Raw genomic sequence first — 17,369 nt, 5'->3', positions numbered from 1 at the left:
CAACTTTTTACTGAAGCAATTCTTCTGTGATTGACTAAAATATTAATAGGCCAGTAAGTGTGACCCTTTTCATGCCCAAACTTTTCTAGTTTTGCTATGTTCCTTTGCTGCATTCCTACAGGTGATAAACAAATGTTCAGTATAAATAGATGGACTTTTAATATTTAAGGGCTACATAATGATCAGTGCTTATGATTTGTGACTCTCACTGATAAATTTGGTCTACAATTTGAGATAGCAGCTAGGGAGTGAGCCAACAGTTCATTAAGAATCAGTAATTTATGACAGTATAAATAATTGTGAACAGCTGTGGGAAAGGTGAAGTGGTTGTTGCTTTCTATTCATCGAATTTCATAGCCCTTGTCTCTAGCAGGTTAGAAAGGGATAATCATGGTGGCTCTTCCCTGGCTTTGAGCAATAAGAGGTGGAGAACTTGTTGAACATGGCAGTATCTTTGGGGTACAAAGGATGCTGGTGATGAAATCCATGGAACTCTTCTGGCAGTAGTCTGAATTTTCTGTCTGCTATTTTAGGCTCTCCCTGACATCCTTAAAAACTTTACATTTGTGATTCCCAGTCCTGACTTTCCTAATAGCCTTTTTTCCTTGCCTGAAGGACAGTGTCTTTTCAGCCCTGTCACTCTCCCCAGTCTTGTTGTCAGCAGCTGCCACAGGCTGGAAAACCTGAGAACTTGTCTCACTTGTGCAATTCTTTTTGTTGAGGACCAAGAAGTCCCTGGTGTGCAGAACAGCTCCAGAAAGAAAGAAGGCTGTTCCCTTGCCCTGAGTTGGACAGTGAAAGATGACTGACTTCCAGGCTCTTTAGGGAGACAGTTTTATTGGCTGATTTGAAAGGAAAAGATAAACTGTGAACCGCCAGGATGTTCCCTGAAAGATACCTACAGGATTTCTGTGCAGCTGCAGGTGCCTTTGAGCTGCACAGAACCAGGGAAAGCAGCTGAGGAGGTTATCAAGTCTACACCTTAGACTGAATCAGCTGGACTTGGATAAAGCCAAAGGGACCAGACAATTCAGGAGTAGAGCAGTAATTACTGTTAAATTAATATAAGGAAGGAGTCCTTGATTTATGGCTCCAAAGGGATGCGGAGCCCCAGAGAAATTAATATTCTAGGTACCAATGTCTCTCCACCTTTCTTGTCATCATACTGATAATTTCAGAAGTCTCAGCAATTGCAGAGATTTGTGGGGAGGGATCTTTTAGACACAGAAGAAACAGAACCATCATGCCAAGAAATGACAAAGAGCCATACAGCATCTCCTCAGAAATGCCACTGAGATCGTTCGTAAGCAATGTACGCATTCAGGTTTACGCAGACTCCAGCAGAGACAAGAAATATCCCTTTCAACCAGCACCCAAGAGAAGGAAAAATGAACCCCCTTGGGTCAGGAATGTTTCTGCCTCTGCTCTCTGTTTTATTCAAGTACACCGTAAAGGGATTTGCTGCAGACAGAGAAAGGAGGGCGGCCAAGAAAACCACTGTCTTTTGCAATGTTTCCATTACTCATATACTCTCAGTACTTACTGCTGAAAGTCAAGTGTTCCAGCTAAGCAAGTACTTGGTGGCTTGCTGCTGTATTTTAATGGGTCAGTAGATAATTTCTTTTGTTAATAAACACCTTTCTGACAGGTTGTGCTCCCTCTTGAGATCCTTTCTCAGCACCAAAATGTGCCTACTGCTAAGTGGTTCTGCTATTAACTGACTTCCGAATGAGTAAATCTATTACTTTCTTATCTGACTACGTAAAAGGAGAAAGAGAGGTTCGAGGGATTTGGGACACCCTCAAGGGGCAATGCCCAAACTCCACACTCTGAGTGCATGTGGTGCTGCGTTAGCTGGGACTTGTTCACCAGACCCCTCTCTTGGCTCAGCCCACGGATGCGTTTGCCCACAGCTCTGTCCTGCACCCTCTGGTGTCCCTGCTCCACAGCAGAGTCACACACACTCTGATGGGTGGCACATACTCTGATGTGTCACACAGGCTGTCCACAGCTGTGCCGGGATGTCCTCCAAGAGAGCCCCAGAGTAACTCCCAGCCCTTTTGGCAGACTCACCTTCGTCCCATGCTGCTCTGTCTGACCCCAGTGGCAGCCCCGAGCTCACAGTCCCTCTGCTGACAACAGCTCGATTCCTCAGCTGTGTGCAGCCCCTTCCTGGTACAGCACTGTGAAGGACTGGCATGTCTTTGCTGGTCAAGGCGGCATGGGAGAACTGAGCGTTGGGCTGTCCTGCCTCATAGTGCTGCCTGCCTTTTTGCAGGAGTGAAAAGCAGGAACAGGCCGTTTCCCACATAGGCTGGGCTTTCAGAGGAAATGGAGAGGCACATTTCAGGTCTTGGTGACCAACAGGCTGTGGGGTTCAAAACCAAATGGGACCAGGCACTACCAGGAGACATTTACCATAGGACTCACCTCTTAGGACTGGCAGGGGAATGCAGTGGCTCTGCGGGCGTTTGCACCATGCAGCCTGGCTGATGGCCTGAGTCGTACAAAGAGCTTTGTTTGGGCAACAGAAAAATGGGATTCAAACAACCTTATAGCAACTCTGTACATGCCTAGCTTGTGGAAAATATGTAAAATAATCAGGCCTAAATCCCACAAGATATTTCACTGCTAGGTATTTTATTGTTACAGGTAGAGTGTCAGGCTAGGGTGATCATAAATCATTTGCAGTAGTTTCTATTATTTCAAAAGAGATATAATCTACTAGAAATTATTCTGATCGATGGCATTTATGTGAAGCTACCAGGAAATTCCAGGCAAGATCAGAATGTGCCGAGTTTCCAGTTCCATCAGGGATTGCAATTGCTGTTGAAACACTATTTCCAAATCGCAACCCGCAATCTCAGGTGAGGTCACTCTTCCTTGTGTCAAGACATGTTGCGTTGTCATGTAGCCTATTGTACATCCTGGGAACAGGAATTTTGCCTGTAAATCAGCAAAATGCACATGCATGTCTATAACTTCAGAGACACCAAATGTTGGCATAAAAAACAAGATCGGTCATGTCCTTTTAGCTATGCACAGCTCCAGTTGGTCTGCTTAATTGGATTTGCCTATATTTTTTATTTTCTATAGCACTCAGTACACATCCAGCACTACCCACTAGTGCAATGGCACTGCCTGCTGATGTAAAAATCACAGCAAGATCACTAAAACCAGCTAAATTAATTTTTCTTTTTTTGTTTTGCTCATTTGCTAAATGTTATGACAGAGTTGCAGCCACAGACCGGCTTCAGGAATAAAACAACTTGTGCTCCCTTTGAGATTCCAGAGAGTGAAGGAAGACATGGGAAATGTTGCCTCAATACTCTCCAATAAGCCCTAAAACCTACAGGCCAGATTTCTGAAATCCAGGACTTTCTGTTAAGCATTACATTTCTGTTCCACACCCCAGGGCAGCCAGGGAGGGCTTGTGAGCTGTGCTGATGGGGTGTGCTCTCACCTCTCTCTCCTGAGGTTAGACCATCCCTTTGGATTTGGAGTCCAGAAGCCGCTCCTTTGGCATGGAAGACACTCCCACAGCTTTTCCCACAAAAAGCTGAGCAGTTCGCTTTCTTCTGAGAGCAGCTGCTGGTGCTGATTATTTAAAGTAAAATGCAGAATCCTGCATCAAAGATCTTCTCTTTTTTCACACCTGCTTAACTTATAGAATAACTTTTGGCTATGTCTACATTGCATTACATTATAACACATTACACTGTATTGCAGCACACAACATTCCAATATGGTATTTACAGACAGAGGCTACAGCTACAGACCTCAGCAACTACTGCAGCCCAGCAAGAGCAGGCTGTAGAAACAGCTGGTGCCAAGGATCCAGCAGTCATGCCAAATACACGTCAATAGGGTTTGCTCTGGGCCGGTCCCTGTGGACTGCCTGCTGGGGCAGCGGGGGCACAGGGGCTGTGCTCCAGGAGAGGGTGTTCCAGTTTTGCTCAGTCCCAGCGAGATCCAGGCTGATTCCGCCGTGTGAACCAAAACACCAGAGTGGAGGTGATCAAGGGATTCCCTTCAGCAATGTGTTCCCCTCTCCAGTTAAAATGCTAATGTAGAAACATCCTTAACTTTTCACAAACTCTATCAAAATTTGGAGATTTTTACTCTTTTTTGACCTGAGGGGATTCAAACCTCTGTCTCCTACTCCCCCCACAATGCCTTTATCACCAGGCTGCAGGTTGGCTGTTGGACTCCACCTCTCCCACAGAATTTATTCAGCTGGGCAGAGGAGAACAGAAGTCAGCAGGACAAAAGGACACAGGGAGACAGCGAGATAATTTGTGGGAAAAATTTCCCTAAGGATGAGAGGACTCAGCTGGGAAAGGGAAAGAGGATCTGGAGTTTCTGCTCCCAGGATTGTTTATGCATTTTATATTAAACACTGAATAAAAGGCTGCAAATATGACTTAGAAATAGTGTTACACTTTCCTAGCTGCCAATCTTAACCACCAGCTGAAGGAGAACCTGTCTTGCATGCTCTCTGTCCTTGTGTGCAGTGTACCACAGGAGTGAAGAGTGTCTCTTCTTCCTCCCCTACCTCCACGTCTGGCAGACAGAAGGAGAGCTGTGGGATTGATGGGGATGTGGGATTGAATGAGAGATGTGGGATTGATGGAGATGTGGGATCGAAGGAGAGACGTACAATTGAACCCTGCAGTCTAAAGGAAACACAAGTCTGGGTCTGTCTTGGGAGACAGACATACCCAGAAGGACAGACAACTATCCAGCCAGCTCCATCAGAAAAGAAGGCGTTTTGTGAGCTGCCAGGTCGTGCCCAAGCACACGTAGGCATGTCTGGAGCACGCTGATGAAATCCTTCAGGGACATCGGTGGGTCCTTCTTCATGACCATGGGTTTGTGGTGCAGAAGGGACGAAGGGACGGGGTGTCCTGAGGGCACCCTGCAGGCATGCTGGAGGGTGAGGGGGAAATTTCTCAGGGGTCTCTCACTGAAGTGTGTCCTGAGAAACCACATTACGTGTGTCCACACAATGGGAAATGTGACCTCCTGGGCATGTTTTTTTTTTTTCAGTTGAGAATTTAAGAACTTCCCTCCAAAAGTGAGAGCTAATTACAAAAATAACATATATCCAGGCTTCTGCTGACAGTGTTGCTGGGCTTAGCTAGTGCTGAGAGTTTATCCAGTGTTCAAATTTGTTTAGCAGCACTGATGGCTTGCTTACCAAATCAAGCTAAAATAATGTACACAAGATTTAGACTAATTGAAGCCACAGGAATTTTCCAGGAATTTATCAAGATAAATATAAAATTAATGTAGTTAATCCAAACAGCCTTTCTGCTATAGAAAAATCCCAAGCAAAAATAGATAGCCCTCATCTTTCAAGCATGCCATACCAGACAAATGCACCTCAGGTATGACCCAGGTGAATTAGATTCTGCTTCAGATTTACAGATTGGTCTGTATGACCTCTCACTTCTGATAATTACTTTTTTTTGCTTGGTTTGGGGCAGAGGGAAAATAAAATAAAATTATTCCTAACAGATCCATTAGGAAAAAATGCATTTGCTGGTTTTTGAGGTTTTTGTTTTTAATAATGTTAAAGAGGTGGTAATTCTTCAGTGATTAATTTTTCAGTGGGCAATTGGATAATGCCTCACAGCTCTTTGGTGAAGGAGAACTGTTAAACAAAACAAAACAGAACAAAAACAAACCAAAACAACAACAAAAAAAGAGTGAGACTTAGCTTGCTGAGAAGCAAATTAAGCTGTTGAATCATGTGTGAACGAAACATGTCACAGGACCATTCTGGCCGGGGATGTGCAGCTGTATCCTCCTTTGGGTCAGGCTCCGGAGACAGTGGCAGGTCTGAAGAGCTCCCTGGGGTTTGTGAGGTGTCTTTGACTCTTAAATCCTTTTGCTAATCAAGGTTTTCCTACACAGTGATAAAGGGGTTAGATAGGTTTGGGGAAGAGTTCCAAGAAACTATTTAGGTACTTGGTAGGATTTAAATAAATGTCAGACACTCACGTTCAGAGCTGCAATAAGGAAAACCCTCACCCAGTTGCCACCCAGCCCTCCAGGCACTTAGATTCACCAGGTGTCTTCCACTATGACCTGCAAGTTCACCCACCACTCCTCTTTTCCGTGTCCCTTTGGAGGGGTCAGGTAGGTGCACCCTCCCCCACCTGGGTGTGGGGAAGAAGTGGGGAAATGCTGGATGCAGAAAGTGTGGGCAGCAGTTTCGTGGGTCAGCCTCTCCCTCTGGAGGAAGCTCCAGCATGACTTTATGTTTTGCAATAAGCAGTGGATAAACACAAAAATAACCTTGGGGTCAAGGTTATCCCCCTTGGTTTTGAGGAGGGAAACCTGAGTTACGTAATATTCCACTTTCATCCCTAATCCCTGTGAAATACCACAGTCAGTGTGGTTCCAGGTTGTTTCATGTATGTGTGGCAAGTGAAAAAGTTACTCTTACTGATATCCCTTTTTGTCCTTACAGTGACCACGGAATAGGAGGGTGACTCTGGCCATCACACATCATCTATGCTGGGTGTGGGCACATCTTCCAGCTCCTTGCTAGAGGTGCACACGTCTTTGAGAGGAACTCCTGGTGTCTCTGACTCCCCTGTGGATAGCTGAACCAGACCCCCACCTGCCAGCATGATTGGGTGACACAGCTATCGATTTCATTATTCATTTCCTTCTTTATACATCTAAGTATTCATTGGGTTTTTTTTCTCTGTCACCTCTAGGCACGGGGCAGAGCTCAGCCAAGTGCCAGCCCAGCCAGCTCTTGCTCCTGAAGCAGTTCAGGCCACTGGAAACAAGGCAGTTGGATGAGGAGTTCAAATTTTTCCTTGAAGTGCGTTTTATTTTCCACCTACTATTGTGTGACTACTAAAATGATCTTTCCCCAGAGTGCCTTAATTCTTTTCTGATCTCAACTGATTCTCTCTCATCATCTGATGATTTTGCCTCTCTCAGCCTCTTCTGGTGAAAACATCCCTTTAAACATTGTAAATATTTAAAAATTGTTAGAGATGCCAAAATAAAACTGAATCTTCAACCCAGAGTTTAAAGCATTTGCTGAGAATTCTCTTTCTTTCCTGCATTTAATCTCTGTTAATGCAGATGATGATGATGATGATCATTATTATTATTATTCCCCACTTTGTCCAAGGAACTGCTGGGTTGGAGCCATCCAGGGGCTGTGGTGTGTGAGATATGAGCACTCCTGCTCGCTGCTCAAGCTTTATGTGCACTGGGAAACTTTGCAGGGACTGGCGAATTAGTTAAATTTTGACTAGATAAGGAACCGGAAGCTGAGTAACTGCGAGTGTGGCATTTTTTCAATCTATTAAAGCTCTGTTGGATGCTTTTAACTGTTTTTTATTATCCGCAACTGAGCACATACTGTGTTCCTACCTGGGAGATGTTTTGATTAAACCCAAGCCATCAGCCTTAATAAAAGGATTAAATTCTCCCTCCTGTGTAACTCAGGACCAGCTAAAAGCTGCAAGAGCTGGTCTGGGTTTCACTGTTGTGAACTTCAGTCCCAGGGACACACAGAGAATTTTAGCTCAGCCATAGGGTTCACCAATTGCTTTTCTTTCCAGGCTTGTTATATTCTGTAAGTGGCATCAAAGGACAAAGTCTGATTCTTTCTAGAGGTCATCATCATGCTTTATATGATGTTGTCATCATTGTTGTAACTGTTATTTAATAACTGCCTAAATTTCCCAGATGTCCCCAAGACATCACTGAGGTGGGTCCCTGGCCCATCATGTAAAAGATAAGAAGGGAAGGAGGGAGTGGTCTAAGAAACCAGAAGAAATTAGATTAGCCAGGATTCCACTATGGTTTTGGTAACACAGAGGCTGCACCACGCTGCTCTGGGGACTTAAGAGCATAACCTGCTCTGCCCCGGGTCTGGAGGAAGTAAAATAGCCTAATTCCCACAGATCAGGAGTCCTGGCAGGTCGGGAGCCAGTAGGGTGTGGAACCTTCCTGCTTTACTGACCCAGCTGTCCCAAGCTCCTCTGAGTCGTGGGCTCATACACAAGTAAATGGCTACCCAACATCCAAGCCAGTGGAAAAAAAATGGCCCTCGGGGTCATTAAGTGTCAAACCATTCTAGGGAGCTCTCTTCCTCCTTCTCTTAAGTAATTAACTCTTTTCTGCAGCCACCAGCAAATCACTGGAAACAGCTAAGATGGTTGTGAGAGCATGACCGCACATCAGCGTGGGTGCTTTGTTTGGCACAGCACCAGGGCAGCATCACTGCCTGCCGTGGGTGGGCACAGGGGATTTACTGACCCATTCTGTAGATCTGCTGTGAGGAGGTAATGGCTGCTGTGTGCAACAGGACCTGATGTTGCAAGAGGGCTGTGCAGAAAGTGGCTGAGTGGTACTGTGGTGTTTTTAAGGAGTTACACCCTCCTATGGGCCTGGCCCAAGCCCGCTGGATCAACAGGGATTTGCTGAGTGACAGTGAGGAGCTTTGTATCCAGCCCTGAAACACTGCAAGCTCACACAAAGTGCCAACATGGCTTTCACAGCATTGAGGGATGAGGCGAGGCTGCGGTAGAAACTCTGGCATAGACGGGTGACCCAGTGGCCCAGGCAGGTGGTAGCTGTGTGGTGACAAGACGCAGGGAGCGGCGCTCCTGTCCGTATGCCTTTGGCAGGGATGAAGCAGCGTGCTTACTGGGGCTCTTGCTAGGACTTGATGGCTGAGTCAGGGCTCTGCAAGAACCTCTCCCTGTCTCTTCCTCCCACTGACCCACTTGCTCGATGTGTCAGACAAAGCGTTGGGTGCTTCTCTGCAAACACACCTGAGCCCCAGCTGTGTGTGCCCGCTGGACGAGCAGCCATGCTCCACAGCTAGCAGCAAGGGCGCAGGGCCAGTAGGTGGGAAGTTGCAGGAGTGTTATTTGCACCCCAACCCCATTTTTTGGTGAAGCTGGCCAATTTTGGACTTCTGTGGAGGTTGAAGGAGGCCAGTGACCTTTACATGCCTGACCTGAGAAATACAAGCCTGACAATACAGGGCTGTGCAGGGAGACGGGTCGGCAGTGCCGCTGGCAGGGGACAGGCTGCTGCAAGGGTAGTGCTCCCACTGCAGCTGGTGCTGCAAAGTCCCTGTGAGGAAGTCTGCTGAGGTGATGGTGTCTGCCCACAGGCCCACCTGAGGGGACAGCAGTGGCCAGTATGGTGTAGGATCTCGGATCCAACAGTCCCTCTGGCTTCAGAGGCCACGCTTTCTAGAGCACAGCAGAGATTTGTCTGTGATGATCGCGTACAAAACAAATAAAAATCTGGATGAAGAATTCTTAAATGCCTGCCCCTCTACTTTCTTGCCACGGCGAGAGCAGCTCAGCGAACATCACGTAACAAAGACAAGAAGCAGTGTGATCACCTGTAAACCAGGTCCCCAGCTACTCCTGTTGCTGTAAATCAATAAACACAGCCTATGAGCTGGAAGCTGAGCGGTGAGTGATCATTACGCAGACATACACAACAGGGGCTACTCTCCAAGGATGGCTGCTAGGCATCTCCTCATCTTGCTGTGCCACAGTTCCAGTGGCAATGGGAAGCACCAGGAGGGCAGAGTGTGCTACTTTACAAAGAACAGAAATTTCACCCATTTTTAAAAAGAGTAGAAAGGAGGACCCTGGGAACTACTGACTGTCAGCCTCACCTCTGTACCTAGGAAGATTATGGAACAGATCCTCCTAGAAGCTACACTAAGGCACACGGAGATAATTCAAGACAGCCAACATGGCTTCACCAAGGGCAAGTCCTGCCTGACCAACCTAGCGATGTTTTATGATGGAGTAACTACATCAGTTGGACAAGGGAAGAGCTACAGATGTCGTCTATCTGGACTTCTATAAGGCCTTTGACACCGTCCTCCACAACATCCTTCTCTCTAAATTGGAGAGATATGGACTTGATGGGTGGGCTGTTTAGTGGATGAGAAACTGTCTGGATGGTCACACCCAGACAGTAGTGGTCAATGGGTCAGTGTTCAGATGGAGACTGGTAACAAGTGGTATCCCTTAGGGGTCTGTACTGGGACCAGTGCTGTTTAATCTATCCATCAATGACATAGACAGTGGGATGGATTGCACCCTCACCAAGTTTGCAAAAGACACCAAGCTGAGTGGTGCAGCTGACACACCTGAGGGATGAGATGCCATCCAGAGAGACGTGAACAAGCTCAAGAAGTGGGCCTGTGTGAACTTCATGAGGTTTAACCAGGCCATGTGCAAGGTCCTGCACCTTGGATGGGACAAACCCCAATATCAATACAGGCTGGGGGATGATGGAATTGAGAGCAGCCTTGCAGAGAAGGACTCGCGGTTACTGATGGGATGAAAGACATGAGCTGGCAATGTGCCCTTGCAGCCCAGAAGGCCAAACATATCATGGGCTGCATCAAAAGCAGCGTGGCCAGCAGGTTGAGGGAGCTGATACAGCCACACTGCTCTGCTCTGGTGAGACCCTACCTGGAATCCTGTGTCCAGCTCTGGAGCCTCAGTACAGGAAAGACATGGACCTGTTGGAGAGGGGCCAGAGGAGCCACAGAAAGGATCAGAGGGCTGGAACAGCTCTGTTGTGAGGACAGGCTGAGAGAGTTGGGTTGTTCAGCCTGGAGAAGGGAAGGCTTCGGGGAGACCTTATTGTGGTCTTTCAGTACTTAAAATGGGGCTTATAAGAAAGATGGAGACAGACTTTTTAGCTAACCCTGTTGCAATAGCACAATGGGTAATGGTTTTAAACTGAAAGAGGGGTGAATCAGGGTAAACATGAGGAAAAAAAATTTACAATGAAGGTGATGAAACACTGGAACAGCTTGTCCCAGGGACACCTCATCCCTGGAAACACTCCAGGCCAGGCTGGACAGGGCTCTGAGCAACCTGATCTAGTTGAAGATGCCCCTGCTCATTGCAGGGGGGTTGGACTAGATGAGCTTTGAAGGTCCCTTCCAACCCAAACTATTCTATGATTCTATGAAATAGATCTATTTCAGGAGCGCTGTAATAAAGCCTTGATTCTTAAGGGAAATAGAGGTAAAACAAAACCACACCAAGCAATTGGGAGCAGAGGTCTGCCTTGTGTTGGCTGTGGCAGTGCTTTCCAGCACACCATCGCAAGGTGGGAGTCGGGGAGACGCTGAGCCAGCACCACATGCACCAGCAGAGCCTCTGCTTGGCAGAGTGGCTGGGGGAGCCAAACTCACACCAACCTGGCAGAAAAGAGCTTGCAGCTTCAGTCCATTGGGAAGGGTAGGCAGCCAAACTATGCAAAAGGAGAGTGGGTTCGGACCATTTGGTCTCATTTACTTTCAATGTTTTGGCATGCCAGGTTGTTGGGAAGGGCTTAGGTCAATGAAAAAACAAAGCCAAAGTTGCAGGGAGGGTGGGCTGAGAAAAAGAGAGAGGGATGGAGGAAAGCGTGCAGTGGGGCTGGAGTCAAGGGCTGCTGTGTGCAATGGGAGCAGAGTCTGGCAGACGCTGCTGCTGCTGTGTCTGGGCATGGTCAGGGCTCCTGCCTGTTTGATAGGGAAGTGAGACAGAAGGGTGGCAGGGGGTGCAGAGAATTTGCAAGAGTTTTCCGGAGGCTCTGATTAATCATTTGGCACCACAGCCAATTTAAGCAATCTCTGCCCCAGGCATAACAAACGGGAAATCACAAGGTGGGGAAATGCAGCAAGGATGGGCAGGGATAATTAAGCCAGCTGCCATCAGAAAAACTGGCCGAACTATTGCCGGGTGATGGCCATGCCAGTGTAATATAAACCCCCAGTCACCAGTGGGTCAGAGATTTGGGGGGAGACCCTCTCCCCGGGGGACGCTACAAAGCAGGAGCAAGGAAGAGTGGGCACAGAGGAGGTCTGGGAATGGACATGCTCTGCAGGTCAGAGCAGCCCCAACCAGCTCCACCAGCTTGCAAGAATGCAGGAGCAGGTCTGAAACCCAGACAAGCAGCTCAGCTTGTCTCCACAGAAAGGTTTAACCACCATCCCACCAAACACAGCTGCCTCTCCTGCTCAGGCCACAGCAGGCCCAGGCGGCGGGAAGGTGACTTGGAAAAACAAGACCCTGAAAGCTGCCATTTCATCATGATGCCACCTACTTCAGCCTCACACAGGGGAGATGAGGAATTATTTAAAGAGAGCACTGAAATCACCAGGGACTTTTCCTTGGCAGTAACAAAAGTCAGGGGATGTTTCTGGTAAAGAAGTGTCTGTAATTAGGGTTGCACATAGCATGACGAGAAACATCCCAGCCAAATGCATCTCAGTCACAACTGGTCCTCCCTGCTGAGTCAGCGACTAGAGAAGCCTTGGTAAGCTCTTTGATTAACAGCCACCCTTGGCATAGGCTGGACAGGGACTGGCACATTTGTTCGTGACCCTCCTGGCTGCCAGGACACCCCAGCAGTGGGGCAGCGTCACTTGACTGCACCTCACCAGCTCTTGCTACCAGGCAGGACATGTCCAACCAGCCCAAACCCATTTACAGCACAGCCACGTGCAGCGCTGTGCTGGCACACAAAGGACCACATACGCCCAATTTCTTCATTTAAGCTTTGCCCAGTTATCCAGGCTTAAAATAACAGACTAGAAAAATCCAGCTGCTGGAATAGAAAAATACCGTTCAAAAACTTACAAGCAGAAAATTAAAACACCGTATAGAGAGTTGTTGTCATATCCTCATTTGGGGTTTCACAGGCTGCGCTTTATGATAGACCAAGAAAAACCACCCCTCTTCCATTTGAGGAACATACCTGCCTTAAGGTGTTTTCCAGGTTTATTGACGTTCAGCATAGGGCTATTCCAACTTGATCACTAAAAGTGGTGAGACGCAATCAAGCATAACTATTAGCTGATCTCCATTCAAATTCCTTTGATTTGCAGCATGCCCTGGATTAAAGTCCACAGCTCGAGTTGTTCCACGAAGTCTGGAACACAAGCAGCTGTGTCTCCAGACCCTGGGACCAGCACAAGCCAAGGTCTGAGCCCTCACTGTTTGCCCCTGGGCAGGCTGGGGGGTAATTCAGTGAGGAACAGTGTGAGCATCCACCTTCCCGACCCTAAGGGAGCAGCTCGGTTAAGTAAGGGTTTAAACCACTGCCATAGCAGATGTGGAGCCTGAAGAGGGAGCCACGATGAGGCCACCAGGAACAACACCTACAACGCCAAACTTTTGTAGCACTTTCCACTTCTGCTTGTACTTTCAGTCTGCAGGGAGAATACAAATACATTCATATAGATTTTCATATATTTTTTTCCTCAAGCTTGCTGATAGACACATTCAGAAGACTAGCAGTAATTTCTTTTCACTATAGCAATTAAAAAAGAAAATGTGCTGCAAAGGCAGGAAAGATCAGGAGTTTGCCAGCAGAATAGATAAACGACAGGGCTCAGCTCAGGCCCTCATGCATGGACAGAGCTGACTCTGGGTATTTTCTCTCTCCTGCTGCTTATGCCTGCAGCCTGTTAGGGCCCCACTGGTCACACACAAAACAACCAACCAACCCCCCCTTGCACACAGACACACACAAAGCTGTGCTGACACCTGTAAGAAAAAGTGAGATACAGCAGGAGGAAAACTGCACTGAGTGTAACCTCCACTCCAAGGGATAACACACTCATCATTAAACCCCTTGAAAGAGTAGCTCCGTGATAGAAAAACAACAAAGCTAATCCATTTGCACTAGTGTAACAACAAAAATGTAACTCTGCTGAGGTCGGTATGTCCATAATATTTTTATCATGGTGAGAAGTGACCCAAAATAGGAAACACACACAACACTAGAGCTGGGGATTTGTACACCCACCCCTTTGGCCCTCAAGCTGCCCTGCTTTCAACAGCACACCCCTCTGCCCATGCACTCAAGAGTTTAACGTGTACCTCCATTAGGGCACAGACAACAGAATTAGGACCTCAGTGTCCTGGCTGGGAATGAAGTGCATGTGTAGGCTACATGCACTTTAGGTCTGAAGTGCCTGCTAGAAAACAGTTTTTCCTTAAGCACATGTCCTGCTTAAGATCTCATTAGCATTCACATATAGACTCTCACTTTGTTGAGAAAAGTGTTTGCCTTTTATTCAGAAGACTTGTTCCTTTTCCAGTGATACTTTTCCATGTCCTTCAAACCAAAGAGCCCCTAGTTTCATAACAGCGCCATCAATTTGCCACAAAAAAAAGCAAACAAATCAAAACCAAAAAAGTTCCATGTGATAGAGCATAACAGAATACAGCTAGCTAATACATTAGAGAAATAAACATTTACATATAGTTATGTATGTTGACATAAAACTGGTAGTAGGCAATGAAAGATCAGGAAGAAGACCAGGTCTGCTAGATGTTTGAAACAAATCTACTTAGGCTGTATCTATATTGCCATGCTGGTTTTAGGCATGACTTTGCACTCAGGACCTAGCTACCTCAATTACTCACACAACTTCCCCTACAGCCAGCAGCATGCACACAAGTATCTTGAGCTACCTGTCCAGGCTCAAGCAGTGCTTGCAAAGCTGTAGAGATGCAGCCTACTGTTGTGTCCTCCCTATGAATGTGGTGTTACACAGCTCATATGCCTGGTTAAGAAACAAAGTGTCACCAGTTGCGTACTAGAACACCTTAAGTAACTTGGAATCTTTAAGAGTTTAGAAAAATATTTTAATTGTCAGTTCACAAGTAAAAACTATCACTATTACAAAACATTTTGTAATACTAGAATACCTATCTTGGAAAGAATTTTGTTCTTATTGCCGTTGCACGTAGTTTTCAGGAGCGTGTCAGCATGAAGGTACTAGTGGGTTTCCCACTTGGCATAGTCAGCTTGTAAGGGTACTCATAGAAATATATACTTTCCTATTTAATTCTCACGTAATTTTCACATGTTCAGGCTGCCCTCAGTTTTTCAGACATGCATAATTGACACCTGACACTACATAACAAAGTCTTGCCCAACTTAAATTGTTTCATGTAACAAATTTCATTTGCAGCCTTTAAACAAAAACCATTCACTCCAAAAAGAGTGAACACAGGCATTGGCACCACCTTAGCTGCTTGAAAATCCTATAACTGGGTTCTGACAGCTATCAGATATTAACTCATTCATTTCATTTTGTTTGGTTTCTTCCTTATTCTCATGGTTGGGGTGATGTTTTGCATTTCCAGCTTTTTTAGAACGTCTGAGGAAAAATTTTGTCAGTAAGTAACATAATTCAGCCACGTTTAAAAGAATGCAAATGCTGGACACAGCAATCATGAAAATAGTAAACACCGTCTTTTCAGTAGGTCGAGAAACAAAGCAGTCTACTATGTTGGGGCACGGCCAAGCATCACACTTCATTAAGCGAGGCATTCTGAACCCATCATACATGAAATAAAACGCATACATGAAGACAGCTTCAAAGACCAGTCTGCAGAAGATGCTGCTGGTGTATGTCCACCACAAGGAGCCCTCAATACGAAACCTCTGTCTTCTGATCTCTTCGATGTCCTTGTATTCACATTTCTGGTCTCCCTTTCTGAACTGCCTTTTCTTCTCGTGCCTCCTGTAAGCTACATGCATGGCCACCAGCAGCGCAGGTGTGGAAACAAAGATGAGCTGCAGGGCCCAGAGTCTGATGTGGGAGATGGGGAAGAAGTGATCATAGCAAACATTCTTGCAACCAGGTTGCAGAGTGTTGCAGACAAAGTCATCTTGTTCATCCCCCCAGACTCTCTCTGCAGCCACGACCAGGATCATGATACGGAAGATGAACAGGACAGTGAGCCATATCTTCCCGATGCTGGTGGAGTGTTTATTTACACCTCCTAAAATGGTTTGCAGGGCTCCCCAATCCATTCTCTCGTTTTAGTTGTCTGACCTAAAACAAGACAAATAAACAAAACTAAGATTAATCAAGACAGGAAACAAATACCATCAAGCGCGTGGTATAAAATAAAGGCATCATATAATCGCAGCATGTCCGTTTGCTGTGATAAAATTTTGTTTACACAGGGCGCTTACATATAAGTGCTCATAAATAATAACCTAATTGCATATCAGCAGGTAATATTTCGTTAGTTGATTACACACATGGTTATCACACTCATTCAACTTCTATGTGTGTTTGCCAACTGAAAACAGCTATGAGCCACATGAAGCAGGAAAAGCAGACAGGGAAATTGATGAAAACAGCCTTAAATTGAAGCTACAACTTCTAGTAGTTTGATAACAGCAACAAAATAGAAGATGACATCAGCCAAAAGTCAGGTTGTTTAAAAAAAAAAGTGTTAGCTAGAACTCCTATATAAATTAAGCCAAGTTGGCCCATTCTTAACTTTTGAGTGTAAACAACATTTTCATGAGTACATTCCAGCAAAGACAGACCTTGAGGAACTGTTGCTGATGTTCTGCACCTTCCATGAGCAGGTCTGGATAACATGCATTCACAAATGTTAAAAGAATGTGACTGTAGGGCTCTATATATTGTTAGCTGAAGCAAATTCCACAATAGCTTGAGGCAATGAAGGTGAAATCTTGGTCACTGTCCATCTCAAGTTGTATGTTTAAAATCACTGCTTAAAGATTCATCCCAAAATGGCATTTCTCTCCACTAACTACAAAGAGAGCCTAGAGTAACTAGACAAAGACTCCTTCATTGTCAATGCCTGTTAGGTGATTTTTTTCCCCACTGTAATACAGACTGCATTACTCCCAGAATACAGGAGACACTTCAGAGGCTGGGAGAGCTGAAGTTGATATTTGAAGAGTGCAGACAGGCCAGAAGTAGTTCAGAGACTTTTCAACAAAAGTATATCATTTCCAGAAGGTAAGTTTCAAAGTACAATGACTTTAATCCTAACTAAAGGATTTCACCTTTGTCTCCCACATACTTCACAAGGAAGACAATTGTCTAGTTTGCTCGGGTTCTGCAAACAGCTGCTCTTCACAGACAGCATTGAGGCATTTCAGTCCATCCCTCACCCTTTCACTTCAAGCAGATTGACAGAAAGATAATTTGCAAGCTACTCTGAATTCAGGAAACCAGCATTTCTCATGCCTATAAGCCAGGTCGCTTTAAAAGTGCTCACAGACCTCTTTCCTCTGAAATTCCTCAACTTTTTATTCACCTGCATTTCAGAGACCATCTTTTTTGCCATTTAACAGCACAGGGCACCAATATGCAAAATCACATTTTCAAGGTTTCCAGAGAAGAGCAGTCACTGGGGCAAAGGCCATCATACCCACTACAGACCAAAATTAAGACTTTCCTAACTCTGAGCTGGGTCACATTGCATGATGAAGAAAATCAAGATACTCCCCTGCTGTTGCCTTCTGCACCACACTCCCATTCTGAGTAATGTCAACAACTATTCTGC

The 17,369-nt window shown here is 45.9% G+C and overlaps 1 protein-coding gene across 1 annotated transcript; it reads right to left on the bottom strand.

The window, feature by feature from the left end:
- Positions 1-15,057: 15,057 nt before the first annotated feature.
- Positions 15,058-15,852, bottom strand: LOC308046856 (gap junction beta-6 protein; the record flags this gene model as incomplete). The annotated part of the gene is made up of 1 exon (XM_080354926.1): positions 15,058-15,852. The coding sequence occupies exon 1, from the start codon at positions 15,847-15,849 to the stop codon at positions 15,058-15,060; it is 792 nt and encodes a 263-aa protein (XP_080211052.1). The 5' UTR covers positions 15,850-15,852.
- Between the last annotated feature and the right edge of the window lie 1,517 nt (positions 15,853-17,369).

This window comes from Nesoenas mayeri (assembly GCF_963082525.1).
Source record: "Nesoenas mayeri genome assembly, chromosome: 1".
Taxonomy (NCBI): domain Eukaryota; kingdom Metazoa; phylum Chordata; class Aves; order Columbiformes; family Columbidae; genus Nesoenas; species Nesoenas mayeri.
The sequence above is the reverse complement of the archived record's forward strand: the minus strand, read 5'-3'. Positions and strand labels throughout refer to the sequence as shown.